Below are 14923 nucleotides of genomic sequence, written 5' to 3'. Positions count from 1 at the left end.
CAGCAAACGAGATATGAGATAATTTGGTTCAAAGTACGACAAATTTACACGACTCTTTTCGGGGCTTCTGTTGTACAGCCTGTGTGATAATGCACTAACATTAACATGTATTAACATTAAAACAGTATAGGGTGAATGCAGCTAGTGACGTAGAGTCTGTGGGGGCCGGGGGGCCAGGGCCCCCAGGAGGATTTTCGGGAAACACCTCTTGGACCTCTCCCCCGGCCGTCCAAGAGGTGTTAAAATTGGTGGGTGCGTACCCAACTGCACTGAAGACGGTCAAGACACTGTCCTACACCGCCCTCTCCTGGCTAAACCAGGCAGCAGTAGTGGTTGTGTCGGCGCTGTGAAACCAATAGCAGCACCCTGCCACTGTTTGACCAATAGCAGCACCCTGCCACTGTTTGACCAATAGCAGCACCCTGCCACTGTTTGACCAATAGCAGCACCCTGCCACTGTTTGACCAATAGCAGCACCCTGCCACTGTTTCACCAATAGCAGCACCCTGCCACTGTTTCACCAATAGCAGCACCCTGCCACTGTTTCACCAATAGCAGCACCCTGCCACTGTTTGACCAGTAGCAGCACCCTGCCACTGTTTGACCAATAGCAGCACCCTGCCACTGTTTCACCAATAGCAGCACCCTGCCACTGTTTCACCAATAGCAGCACCCTGCCACTGTTTCACCAATAGCAGCACCCTGCCACTGTTTGACCAATAGCAGCACCCTGCCACTGTTTGACCAATAGCAGCACCCTGCCACTGTTTCACCAATAGCAGCACCCTGCCACTGTTTCACCAATAGCAGCACCCTGCCACTGTTTGACCAGTAGCAGCACCCTGCCACTGTTTGACCAGTAGCAGCACCCTGCCACTGTTTGACCAATAGCAGCACCCTGCCACTGTTTCACCAATAGCAGCACCCTGCCACTGTTTGACCAGTAGCAGCACCCTGCCACTGTTTGACCAGTAGCAGCACCCTGCCACTGTTTGACCAATAGCAGCACCCTGCCACTGTTTGACCTGCTGTTTGACCAATAGTGGCAGCTCCCCGACCCTGAGTTTTAACCATCCTGTTGTTTGTTCTCTCAGTTTCGTGAAGGGCTACCCGCCCAACTCCCCCTACATCGGCAGCTCCCCAACCCTGTGCCACCTCCTCCCGCAGAAAGCCCCCTTCTGCTGCCTTCGTCTAGACAAGGTGAATATGCAAATAATGGTATCATAGTAATTCAAAATATGGTTAAAAACATTATGCATGCGCATGGCAAGACAAACAATGTATGTCCTACCAGGGAATCGAACGCGGGTGTCCTGTGGGAGCACCGAAATATCCACTGCTGAGCTAAGCTGGAAAGCCTGTTGGAGCAGGACAGAGATACTGTATCACGCTTTGAGCTTCACGGGGACAATCAAAACAAAAAGGATTGCAGCCCGACTTACAGTTTGAATCCCACGCCGTCGCCGCTCACTGAAACGAGAAGACATCACACATTGCGATCTTGTGGATCTGTTGTTTTTGACGATTGAATGAATGGTTTATTTCAATCTTTCATAGGGAGACATTACACAAAACAGTTTACTTTTTCTTTTTAGGTGATCGAAAAGGCATAGGCAGAAGCTTAAAGCTTATTAGTGCCTATCCTTATCTCAATGTATTCCAAAATACTATTGAAGATATGCATCACAATCAACATATAAACAAAACAAACAAATGACATTTGTAGAAGAAGAAAAGAAAATTAAACAAACAAAAAACAAAAACAGAAAACAGACAACGAGAAACAAGGAGGAAAAAAGACAGAAAACAGACAAAGCTAAAATGTTATACTTCAATCCAACACTACATAGCATTACATAGCTCAGCTCCCCACTCATTCCAGGTTATAATTATACAATAATAAACGATTGAGCGGAACTATAGGACTAAACTGGGTCTGCGGTCGGTCTGTGTCTGTGTGTCTGTGTGTCTGTGTCTGTGTCCATCCAGGGCTGCACGCACAGCAGCTTCGAGGACGCCAAAGCGTACGGCTTCAAGAACAAGCTGATCATCGTGTCGGCCGAGACGGCGGGGAACGGCCTCTACAACTTCATCGTCCCCCTGAGAGCCTACTACCGCCCCAGGAAGGAGCTCAACCCCATCGTCCTGCTGCTCGACTACCCGTAAGTTAGCCGTGTGTGTGTGTGTGTGTGTGTGTGTGTGTGTGTGTGTGTGTGTGTGTGCTAAGGCTGTACCCTAGCCCTGATTTTAGTACTCAAACTTTGCATGCACGCACGCACGCTGATACAAAAAGGTTCCAGGATTTATAGAGATATTGCTCTGGTTTGTATTCTGACCCATAACTTCACTTTGAAGAAGAGAGAAAATAAAAAAAGTTAAAGTCCTGCATACATTTTTACTTGAGTGAAAGTACAAAACTATTGGCACCTCTAAAGTACCAACTGTAACAGTACTCATAGTAGGCCTATATGTACATTCCCGCCCCTCCCCCCCGAGAATAGCAGATCTACAAGCTCACAACACATCACAATGTGACACGCTGTGATGTTGCAGATTTTCCGAATAGCTAAATGATAGATGATAGAATATCATATTGAATATCAGTTTTGAATTCATACAATCTGCAAACATGCCTTACTGTTTTTTCAAATGACTGTATAGGGGAGTAAAAAGTACATTATTTGCTTCTTGTATAATGTATAAAGAAAAGGTATAACATAGCCTATTGAAAAGTGTAAAGTAAAAAAAATAACTCAAAGTTGTACTTGTTGGATGCTAAATGCTTTGATGTTTCACTGTTTCCTGCAGGCCTGACAACCATTTCCTGGAGGCCATCTCCTGCTTCCCCATGGTGTATTTCATGGCTGGCACCATCGATAAGTATGTTTTGTTTTTTTAAATATATAATTTTTATCCCACGATTTTGTGACCCATTTTTCACCCCTGTGTCAATTATCTAATGTGATCCTGGGCTCTACACACCCTCCACCAACCTAGTCCCCATATATGGGGGACAAGGGGACTTGAACTCATGCTTCCCTCATGCCTGAGTGTCCAAGTTGCTCCTTTACACCTGACAGGGGGGAGTTTCCCTGGTTGGACGTAGCGCGTGGAAGGAACACGTTATTCCAACCAGTTCCTTTCCCATCCATCAGGCGCCCCCCAGGCTGATGGAGGGGATAAGTATGTTTTTTGAAGAAATGATTCATGAAAAGATGTGTTACTGTTATTGCTAATGTAAATGTAAAAGATGTGTTACTGTTATTGCTAATGTAAATGTAAAAGATGTGTTACTGTTATTGCTAATGTAAATGTCGTAATGACACAGTAGGCTACATACGTACTCCAATGGAAGCCAGCCATAGGTTTAACCCATTCTTAACACCCCTTTTGGTGTTTTAACTAAGCATTATGTTATACTTTAGCTATTGAAAAATAGCAGATCTACAAGCAGACCTACGAGCTTGTAGGTCTGCTATTTCTTTTTAATCGTGAAAATGTGGCACAAATCTTTGAATATATTCTTTTGGATGACTTTTTTGAAATTTCGACGTCAGTTCTAAATGGGTTAAATCGTCTCAGCAGACTTTGTATTGAACTGTGCTTTCTTTCAGCAATCTGCTAATAAAGTATTCAATCAATCAATCAATCAAAGACCTCTTGCCGGTATCAAGTTTGCATACATCGGTTGATGGTCCGCGGCCTAATACATATCGATTATTCCCCTAATTATTAGAGGGAACCTTGACAGGAAAATAGTTTGAGAAACTTCGACCTAAGTTGGCTCACATGACGTTTGTCATCCGTCAGAAAGCATTCTTAACCCATTCTGGTCGGGAACCCCTTTTGGTGTTTTAACTAAGCATTATGTAATACTTTAGGTATTGGAAAATAGCAGATCTACAAGCTCATAGCGCGCCACCAAGTGGAGCGCTTCGAGCTCGTAGGTCTGCTATTTTTTGAAAAGTCGTGAAAATGTAAACGGGTTAATGATGTTTGTTGTTTTTGCGACGGGGCAGTTTGGACAACCTGCTACAGTGTGGCATCATCTACGCCGACAACCTGGTGGTGGTGGACAAGGAGAGCACCATGAGCGCAGAGGAGGACTATATGGCCGACGCCAAGACCATCGTCAACGTCCAGACCATGTTCAGGTATAGAACACGCTGCCATTTAGACCATCGTCAACATCCAGACCATGTTCAGGGATAGAACACGCTGCCATTTAGACCATCGTCAACATCCAGACCATGTTCAGGTAGAACACGCTGCCATTTAGACCATCGTCAACATCCAGACCATGTTCAGGTAGAACACGCTGCCATTTAGACCATCGTCAACGTCCAGACCATGTTCAGGTATAGAACACGCATTTAGACCATCGTCAAGGTCCAGACCATGTTCAGGTAGAACACGCTGCCATTTAGACCATCGTCAACGTCTAGACCATGTTCAGGTAGAACACGCTGCCATTTAGACCATCGTCAACGTCTAGACCATGTTCAGGTAGAACACGCTGCCATTTAGACCATCGTCAACGTCCAGACCATGTTCAGGTAGAACACGCTGCCATTTAGACCATCGTCAACGTCCAGACCATGTTCAGGTATAGAACACACTGCCATTTAGACCATCGTCAACGTCTAGACCATGTTCAGGTATAGAACACACTGCCATTTAGACCATCGTCAACGTCCAGACCATGTTCAGGTATAGAACACACTGCCATTTAGACCATCGTCAACATCCAGACCATGTTCAGGTAGAACACGTTGCCATTTAGACCATCGTCAACGTCTAGACCATGTTCAGGTAGAACACGCTGCCATTTAGACCATCGTCAACGTCCAGACCATGTTCAGGTAGAACACACTGCCATTTAGACCATCGTCAACATCCAGACCATGTTCAGGTAGAACACGCTGCCATTTAGACCATCGTCAACGTCTAGACCATGTTCAGGTAGAACACGCTGCCATTTAGACCATCGTCAACATCCAGACCATGTTCAGGTAGAACACGCTGCCATTTAGACCATCGTCAACATCCAGACCATGTTCAGGGATAGAACACGCATTTAGACCATCGTCAACGTCCAGACCATGTTCAGGTAGAACACGCATTTAGACCATCGTCAACATCCAGACCATGTTCAGGTAGAACACGCATTTAGACCATCGTCAACATCCAGACCATGTTCAGGTATAGAACACGCTGCCATTTAGACCATCGTCAACATCCAGACCATGTTCAGGGATAGAACACACATTTAGACCATCGTCAACATCCAGACCATGTTCAGGTATAGAACACGCTGCCATTTAGACCATCGTCAACATCCAGACCATGTTCAGGGATAGAACACACATTTAGACCATCGTCAACATCCAGACCATGTTCAGGTAGAACACGCTGCCATTTAGACCATCGTCAACATCCAGACCATGTTCAGGGATAGAACACACATTTAGACCATCGTCAACATCCAGACCATGTTCAGGTAGAACACGCTGCCATTTAGACCATCGTCAACGTCTAGACCATGTTCAGGTAGAACACGCTGCCATTTAGACCATCGTCAACGTCTAGACCATGTTCAGGTAGAACACACTGCCATTTAGACCATCGTCAACATCCAGACCATGTTCAGGTAGAACACGCTGCCATTTAGACCATCGTCAACATCCAGACCATGTTCAGGGATAGAACACGCATTTAGACCATCATCAACGTCTAGACCATGTTCAGGTAGAACACGTTGCCATTTAGACCATCGTCAACGTCTAGACCATGTTCAGGTAGAACACGATGCCATTTAGACCATCGTCAACGTCTAGACCATGTTCAGGTATAGAACACACTGCCATTTAGACCATCGTCAACGTCTAGACCATGTTCAGGTATAGAACACACTGCCATTTAGACCATCGTCAACATCCAGACCATGTTCAGGTAGAACACGCATTTAGACCATCGTCAACATCCAGACCATGTTCAGGTATAGAACACGCTGCCATTTAGACCATCGTCAACATCCAGACCATGTTCAGGTAGAACACGCATTTAGACCATCGTCAACATCCAGACCATGTTCAGGTAGAACACGCTGCCATTTAGACCATCGTCAACATCCAGACCATGTTCAGGTAGAACACGCATTTAGACCATCGTCAACATCCAGACCATGTTCAGGTATAGAACACGCTGCCATTTAGACCATCGTCAACATCCAGACCATGTTCAGGTAGAACACGCTGCCATTTAGACCATCGTCAACGTCTAGACCATGTTCAGGTAGAACACGCTGCCATTTAGACCATCATCAACGTCTAGACCATGTTCAGGTAGAACACGCTGCCATTTAGACCATCATCAACGTCTAGACCATGTTCAGGTAGAACACGCTGCCATTTAGACCATCGTCAACGTCTAGACCATGTTCAGGTAGAACACACTGCCATTTAGACCATCGTCAACGTCTAGACCATGTTCAGGTAGAACACGCTGCCATTTAGACCATCGTCAACGTCTAGACCATGTTCAGGTAGAACACACTGCCATTTAGACCATCGTCAACGTCTAGACCATGTTCAGGTAGAACACGCTGCCATTTAGACCATCATCAACGTCTAGACCATGTTCAGGTATAGAACACACTGCCATTTAGACCATCGTCAACGTCCAGACCATGTTCAGGTAGAACACGATGCCAAAAATGTTGTTTTTGGCAGAACATTTAGATTTTAGTTTTAGTCGTAGTCTTTTGAATCGTTTTCATTTAGTTTTAGTCACATTTTAGTCACCTGGAATGTTTTAGTGTTAGTCTAGTTTTAGTCGACTAAATGTCATGCGATTTTAGTCGACTAAATCAATACAGTTGATTTAGTCGACTAAAATGTATTTTGGCACAGCACGACGCGTTGTGTGCTTGTAGGTCTGCTATTTTCGTCATGCAACCAAGTGTAAAATGACTGGATCTCTTGTCCACTAGTCCCTCCCTAACATTTAGTCTAGTTTTTATCTGTTGATGAAATTGTCAATACATTTAGTCTTAGTTTTAGTCATCATAGCTTAATTTCATCATTAAAATCGTTTAGTTTCCATTTAGTTTTCCTCTGTGAGAAAAACATTTTTCGTCTTAGTTTTAGTCGACAAAATCAACACTGCAGTGTTGAGCTCGTAGAATAATATTATGAAGAATGTTCGTCGACTAGATTTTTCTCACAGAGGAAAACTAAATGGAAACTAAACGAAGACTAAGCTATGACGACGAAACAAATTTGAACTAGATTGAAAATGTTAGGGAGGGCTTAGTGGACATTGGACAAGACATCCAGTATAAATAAAAGTAATTTTACACTTGGTTGCATGCTGAAAATAGCAGATGCTGCATGCGACGCAGTGTTGTTTTTGGCAGCAAATTTCTATTTTAGTTTTAGTCATAGTCTCTTGAATAGTTTTCACTTAGTTTTAGTCACATTTTAGTCGCCTGGAATGTTCTAGTGTTTAGTCTAGTTTTAGTCGACTAAATGTCATACGATTTTAGTCGACTAAATCTACAGTTGATTTAGTCGACTAAAATGTGTTTTGACAGGCCTTGATGTCGTTGTAATGACATATTTTACACTTTGCAATCTGCTATTTTCAGCATGCAACCCAGCATGAAACTGGATCTCTTGTCCACTAGTCCCTTCCTAACGTTTTAGTCTAGTTTTTATTTGTTGACGATAATTGTCAGTATATTTAGTCTTAGTTTTAGTCATCATAGATTCGTTTTTATTTAGTTTTATTCAGTGAAAAAAGGTAGTCGACGAACATTTTTAGTCTTAGTTTTAGTCGACGAAAACAACACTGATGCGACGCATTGTGAGCTTTCTTATATGAGGCAATCTAAGATCCCCATATGGGGATTATAATGAAAATTTAAAAGGACACAAACCCGGGGACTCAGCGCCCTCTAGCGATATTGAGATCAGACTTCGATGCGTATTAAAATAACCACACTCCCTCCCTCTCTCCCTCCCTCCCTCCCCCCCCTCCCTCCCTGCCTCCCTCCCTCCCTCCCCTCTGTCAGACTCTTCCCCAGTCTCAGCATCATCACGGAGCTCACCCACCCGTCCAACATGCGTTTCATGCAGTTCAGAGCCAAGGACTGCTACTCGCTGGCTCTCTCCAAACTGGAGAAGGTGAGGAGTAGCTCCCAGTGTGTAAGTAACATCCGGCCCCTCCACCCCTGAGCCACCGCCCCGCCCCGCACCGCCCCGCCCTGATTGTTTAACCCTTTCTGACCTGAGATCAGATTCTATAAATGTCTTCTACATCCTGACAGTTTTCTGAAAAAGCTATGTTTCTATGTCAGTCGTTCTTCTAAAATAGCAGACCTACAAGCTCGTAGCGCGCCACAGAGTGGAGCGCTATGAGCTTGTAGATCTGCTATTTTCCAATAGCTAAAGCATAGCATAGTTCTAACACCAAAACGGGTTCCCACCCAGAATGGGTTAAATTAACTCTGAAAGAGGACAGATGAAATTGAACGTATAGAAATAATAAGTAAAACAGCAACGTAACTGGTTCATATATACTCTGTAAAGCCTGGAGAATATTTTAATTTGAAGCTGCGATACAGAACTTATTTTGATGATTACAATTTGACTAGTATGTTCATAATTAATACGCTGGTGTAGAGTATATGGTACTGGTTGATACGTAGCACTGCCTCAATCTCATGTGCGCCATATCCCCCTCACACCCCCCCCCCCCCCTCTCACCCCCCAGGCCATCTAAGTGCGAGGATTCCATCTTGTGTTTAGGACATACAAAGTATTCAGAGTTTAAATGTTCAAACGGATTTCATATCTTCCCTGCTGCCATCTCCTTTTTCTTTCTCTTTCATCTCTGACATCTCCCTGTGATCACCTCTGTCTGCATGTCTCTAACTCTGTCGAATCCTCTCTCTCTCTCTGTGTGTCTCTCTCTCTCTCTCTCTCTCTCTCTCTCTCTCTCTCTCTCTCTCTCCAACAGATAGAGCGAGATAAGGGCTCCAACCTGGCGTTCATGTTCCGTCTGCCTTTCGCTGCAGGCAGGGTTTTCAGTATCAGCATGCTGGATACGTTGCTCTACCAGGTGAGTCAAGCCTGCTGAGTAGTACGTAAGTAGCCTTGCCGAGCCATGAGGCCCCTAGGGGCAGGAGGCTATCTCCTGTTTCTGTAGCCATGAGGCCCATAGGGGCAGGAGCTTATCTCCTGTTTCTGTAGCCATGAGGCCCATAGGGGGCAGGAGCTTATCTCCTGTTTCTGTAGCCATGAGGCCCATAGGGGCAGGAGCTTATCTCCTGTTTCTGTAGCCATGATGCCCATAGGGGGCAGGAGCTTATCTCCTGTTTCTGTAGCCATGAGGCCCATAGGGGCAGGAGCCTATCTCCTGTTTCTGTAGTCATGAGGCCCATAGGGGCAGGAGCCTATCTCCTGTTTCTGTAGCCATGAGGCCCATAGGGGCAGGAGCCTATCTCCTGTTTCTGTAGCCATGAGGCCCATAGGGGCAGGAGCTTATCTCCTGTTTCTGTAGTCATGAGGCCCATAGGGGGCAGGAGCTTATCTCCTGTTTCTGTAGCCATGAGGCCCATAGGGGGCAGGAGCTTGTCTCCTGTTTCTGTAGCCATGAGGCCCCTAGGGGGCAGGAGCCTATCTCCTGTTTCTGTAGCCATGAGGCCCCATAGGGGCAGGAGCCTATCTCCTGTTTCTGTAGCCATGAGGCCCATAGGGGCAGGAGCCTATCTCCTGTTTCTGTAGCCATGAGGCCCATAGGGGCAGGAGCCTATCTCCTGTTTCTGTAGCCATGCTGCCCATAGGGGCAGGAGCTTATCTCCTGTTTCTGTAGCCATGAGGCCCATAGGGGCAGGAGCCTATCTGCTGTTTCTGTAGCCATGAGGCAGCTTGATGTTCAAGTACCCCCTGGACATGACGCTAGTATGTCACAGGGACTTATACCCCCAATCCAACCCTCGATGCTGAGTGTCAAGCAGGGACGTTATTTAACCAACGTTTGGGCAAGCAGGTTTCCTTCTTCAGGCTGTATATGATACAATACATTAGTATATTATATTATTATATTATAGTCCTTCTTCAGGGTGTATATGATACAATACATTAGTATATTATATTATTATATTATAGTCCAGGCCATGCAGTGTTCAGTTGTTGTTGTTTATAAGTCTGATGAGTCGATAAGTGCAGCGACTACCACGGCGACTAGCGAGGCTGAGATACCGGTCGCTGTGAACGGTGAACGCTGGAACAGGCTGTGGCTGTGAACGGTGAACACTACAGTAGAACAGCTTCACATATCTTGGACTCACACTGGACAATAGACCTTGGTTTGATCAACACATTACATCTATCCAGTCACGCTTTCAGCAAAGACTCCATGTAATCCGTAAACTAAGATCATTATCTGTTGCTCCTCATCTTCTGCTATTATTGTACAAAAGCATTATTCAACCTGTCCTGTTGTACTGTTCTGCATGTTTCTACACCATACTGTCCATGCCTAATAGGAACAAACTTTTCAGTATCACCCGTATTGCTTCCAAAGTCATCGGACTAACCTACACCCACACTTTCTGATATGAACAATAAGACCATCACATGGCTAGCACTCTCGATATCAAATGACACTGACCATCCTCTGTATCGCTTCCTTAACCTCATGCCATCTGGACAAAGATACAGAACCTTGCAATGGGAAAAAGGTCCGTTTCAGTAGGAGTTTTGTCCCCTCAGCCATCGCGGCATTAAACAAACTGCCCCGCCGATAGGATGGTTCTGTACACAGTGGGGACCTTGTGTTTTGTTTTTGTTTTTTTGTATTGTCATGGTGTTATGTGCTCTGTGTTGTTTTTGATGTGGGTGTTGAACAGATTGTGAAGACAAATATCCTTCGGGATAATAAAATTATTATTATTATAACGCTGTGAACGGTGGACGTCCTCCGCTCAGCCTCGGCCGCCCATCGGTTCTCCTATATTATTCCCTCGGGGGAAGGGAAGCTCACCTCCGACTATAGACTGGGCTGACCTGTCTTCTGTCCCCTCTTTTTCTCCAACAGTCGTTTGTCAAGGACTATATGATCCCCATCGCAAGACTGCTGCTGGGCCTGGATACCACGCCGGGCTCGGGGTACCTGTGTGCGGTAAGCATTGATTGATTGATTGATTGATTTAAATATTTATTAACAGTTTGCAGAATTACAGTACATTTCAAGCACAAACTCAATACAAAGACTGTTAACTGTGAGTGGACGACCCGATTAAGCATTACACTTGTTTACAAGAGGGTCCACCATGTTCAATTCATCAAAACATTTAGAGACAGCTTCGCTTTATGCGGACGACCTGCTCATATATATTTCCAATCCACTCGAATCCATCCCTCCGCTCATAGACATGCTCAATCATTTTGGCAAGCTTTCAGGCTATAAATTGAATTTTTCTAAAAGTATTTTTTTCCCAATTAACCACCTGGCCTTAGATCTTAACTATACCAACCTCCCATTCAAGCTGGAACTTCATTCCTTTACTTACTTGGGAATCTCTGTTACTCGTTCCTATAAGGATCTGTATGAACACAACTTTAAAAAGCTTCTAGACCGCACAAAATTGGATCTTGAGAGATGGGCTTCGTTGCCCGTTTCGTTAGCAGGCAGATTTTTTTTTTTTAAGATTTTTTTTTGCGGCTTACGCCTTTTATTGATTTTTGAAGGGACAGACAGTAGGCTGACAGGAAACGGGAGAGAGATGGGGGGATGACATGCAGTAAAGGCCGTGTCGGGTCCGGGAGTCGAACCCGCGGCACACTGCGACTGGATTACCAGTCCGGTGCCCAGACCGTTACGCTACGGCCTGGGCCTAGCAGGCAGAGTTAACACAATTAAAATGACTGTCTTGCCCCGTTTTTTGTATCTATTCCAAATGATTCCTTTGTTCTTAACTAAAACCTTCTTCCGGGATCTTAATAGTTGTATTTCTACTTTTATTTGGAATAAAGCCCGTCCGCGTGCCAAAAAAGCTCTTTTGGAATTAACAAGACCATCAGGAGGCCTGGGGTTGCCTAATTTTATGTTTTATTACTGGTCGGCAAATATTAAAAAGGTGAGTTATTGGGTTGCGGTCCATGAATACAAACATGGCACAATTTGGGCCAGTATGGAAACTCTAACTGATCCTGGGATCTCTCTAGTGGCCATGTTGTGCTCCTCACTGCCAAATGGTAATTCCATACGCTCTAGCAATCCAGTAATAAATAGCTCTCTCAGAATCTGGCGCCAATTCAGAAAACACTTTGATTTTAATAATACGTGTGGCCATATGCCCTTGACCAACAATCATCTTTTTCCTCCCTCGCGAGAGGACTCAGCTTTTAAAACATGGCACGTCAATGGCTTGATTTTCTTTAGCGACTTATTCATAGATGGCACATTTGCATCCTTTAAAAACCTCCAAGATGACCATGAGTTACCAAATTCTCACTTTTTCAGATACCTCCAAGTTCGAAGTTTTGCTAAGGAACACTTTCCATTTCCAGCTATGCCAGATAAGAGTATAGTAGACACCATACTAGACTGGGACCCATACACCAAAGGTAGCATATCTAATATATATAAGGCTTTACACTAGATTGGCCCTCCTCTCTTGGATAAAACAAAATCAGCCTGGGAACAGGACCTGAATTTAGACCTGGAGGAAGAGACGTGGGAACTCTCTTTGAGGCGTATTCATACTACCTCTTTATGTCTTAGACATTGCCTAATTCAATTCAAAATAGTACATCGTTTGCATTTCTCCAGAGAAAAACTATCTAAAATTTATCCTGACATTGACTCTACTTGTATAAGATGTCATCTGGAGCCAGCCTCTATTGGACATATGTTCTGGGGATGCACTTCCTTGAACCCTTTTTGGAATAGTATTTTTGATGCTTTCTCAACCATCTGTCATATGCCAATTGCGCCCAACCCGATAACTGCTATATTTGGAGTTCCCCACGACGATGCACCAATTACCTCTCCCCAAGCCAATTTCATAGCTTTTGCTTCACTCATAGCGAGGAGACTTATTCTCCGCAATTGGAAATCTGATAATCCTCCAACATTTACAAGTTGGGTCAAGGATGTTCTATACTTTATACCATTGGAGAAGCTCAGATACAACAGGTTCAAATCTCGCCAGAAATTTGTAAAGGCTTGGTCCCCTTTTCTTGAATTCACCCTTTCACTGTCTTTTGATGATGTGTCCTAAGTGTTAAAGCTAAAACATTTAGAGACGTACAAATAGACACTTCTATATAGTTAAAGAACACAACAGGAATTCATCATAAAGGAGGTAAAAAGGGAAAAGAAACATATACAGTGAGGGGAAAGGGGGGGGGATTCAGATTTTACGGCAGCCGTGCCAACCCTCCAACGCAGGCCTCTTCAAGGCCAAGGACGTCTTAGCTGAGCGACAGATGGACCTTTCCAAGGACCCCAGAAAATATATCACCGAATAGTATATGTAATTAATGCATTCAAAAGAGCTGAATAAATGTTTTATGGACCCATAATAGTGATTATTATTTAAGTTTTGCCATAAACATTTATTTTGCCATAAATCAGGTATAGCTTTAAGGTACGGCCATGACAGCAATGGTAGGAAAAAAATGTATAATATTAATCATATTCGGATATTCGGCATTCGGTTTTTGGCAAACTGTTTCCTATATTTGGTTTTCGGCCTTACGGTGCATCCCTGTACTACATACTGTATAACATTGTTCATAGATTTCATAGATGGCTTCATGGTTTGATAGCACTATCATCGTGGTTGTGAAAACTCAAAGGTTGCATTCATGTTAACCAATTTTGGGGGCGGGAACCCCTTTTGGTGTTACCATCATGTTATGCTTTAGCTATTGAAAAATAGCAGATCTACAAGCTCATAGCGCTCCACCGAGTGGCGCGCTACAAGCTTGTAGGTCTGCTATTTTTTGAAAAGTCGTGAAAATGTGGCGCAAAACTTTTAATATATATTTCAGGGCGTTAACATTTTTAACTAACATTTGGCTTCGGGGGGAGGTCCCTGGAACTACATATTTTGAGATGGGGGTCCGTGGCCTAATAGAGATAATTCTGGGGGTCCTTGACATGAAAAAGGTTGAGCACCACTGACACAGAAACATGGGGTTTTTCAGAAAAAGTGTAGGATTTTGAAGCCTTTTTTTGTACAGTTGAGTGCCACCGATATTGTCTCAAATCCTTTAGATGCTCTTTTTGTTTTGCCAATATTGGAAAATTGGAAAATATATACATTGTGAAATGTGCAGACCACGCAAAATAAATGCGACAATATTGGTGGCCCCCAACTGTATGTGTTAAGTGAAGGCTGATCGTGGCGGTTTCCTCCGACCTCCTCAGATGAAGGTGACGGAGGAGGACCTGTGGATCCGAACGTACGGCAGACTCTTCCAGAAGCTCTGCTCCTCCAGCGCTGAGATTCCCATCGGGATCTACCGCACCGAGTCCCACATGTTCTCCTCCTCCGAGGTACAGTAATCTACCGCACCGAGTCCCACATGTTCTCCTCCTCCGAGGTACAGTACGGCATGAGAGAGAGAGAGAGAGAGAGGGTTGGGCGATATGGAAAAATATCATATCACGATTATGTTTTCAAGCAGTGTCATGATACACAATATTATCACAATATTCTTTCATGCGTTTGTTTGTTATGGTTATTTTTCAAGTTACTCAACAGTTCAACCACCGTCCTACAAGGTAACACAAATTAAAAGGAAAAGGTGTAACATAGACCATTTACTCCAAAATACAACTGCAAATCACGGGGCGCCTGATGGAGGGGAAAGGAACTGGTCTCTATACTGCCTCCCCCTGGCAG

General features: G+C 44.3%; 1 protein-coding gene across 1 annotated transcript in view; it reads left to right on the top strand.

The window, feature by feature from the left end:
- Positions 1-14923, top strand: part of kcnt1b (potassium sodium-activated channel subfamily T member 1b) — a gene marked incomplete at both ends in the record, with an annotated part of 159410 nt that overhangs the window by 127844 nt on the left and 16643 nt on the right. The window contains 8 exons of the mRNA XM_083783435.1: positions 1095-1200; positions 1990-2162; positions 2809-2880; positions 4020-4154; positions 8075-8186; positions 9022-9123; positions 11104-11187; positions 14446-14574. Of these exons, the coding sequence (XP_083639561.1) occupies positions 1095-1200; positions 1990-2162; positions 2809-2880; positions 4020-4154; positions 8075-8186; positions 9022-9123; positions 11104-11187; positions 14446-14574 (913 nt within the window). The remainder of the gene's footprint in view (positions 1-1094; positions 1201-1989; positions 2163-2808; positions 2881-4019; positions 4155-8074; positions 8187-9021; positions 9124-11103; positions 11188-14445; positions 14575-14923) is intronic.

This window comes from Protomyctophum parallelum, assembly GCF_964188405.1.
Source record: "Protomyctophum parallelum genome assembly, chromosome: 15".
NCBI classification, from domain to species: Eukaryota; Metazoa; Chordata; class Actinopteri; order Myctophiformes; family Myctophidae; genus Protomyctophum; species Protomyctophum parallelum.
Note: the sequence above shows the minus strand (reverse complement) of the source record. Positions and strands in the feature narration are given on the sequence as shown.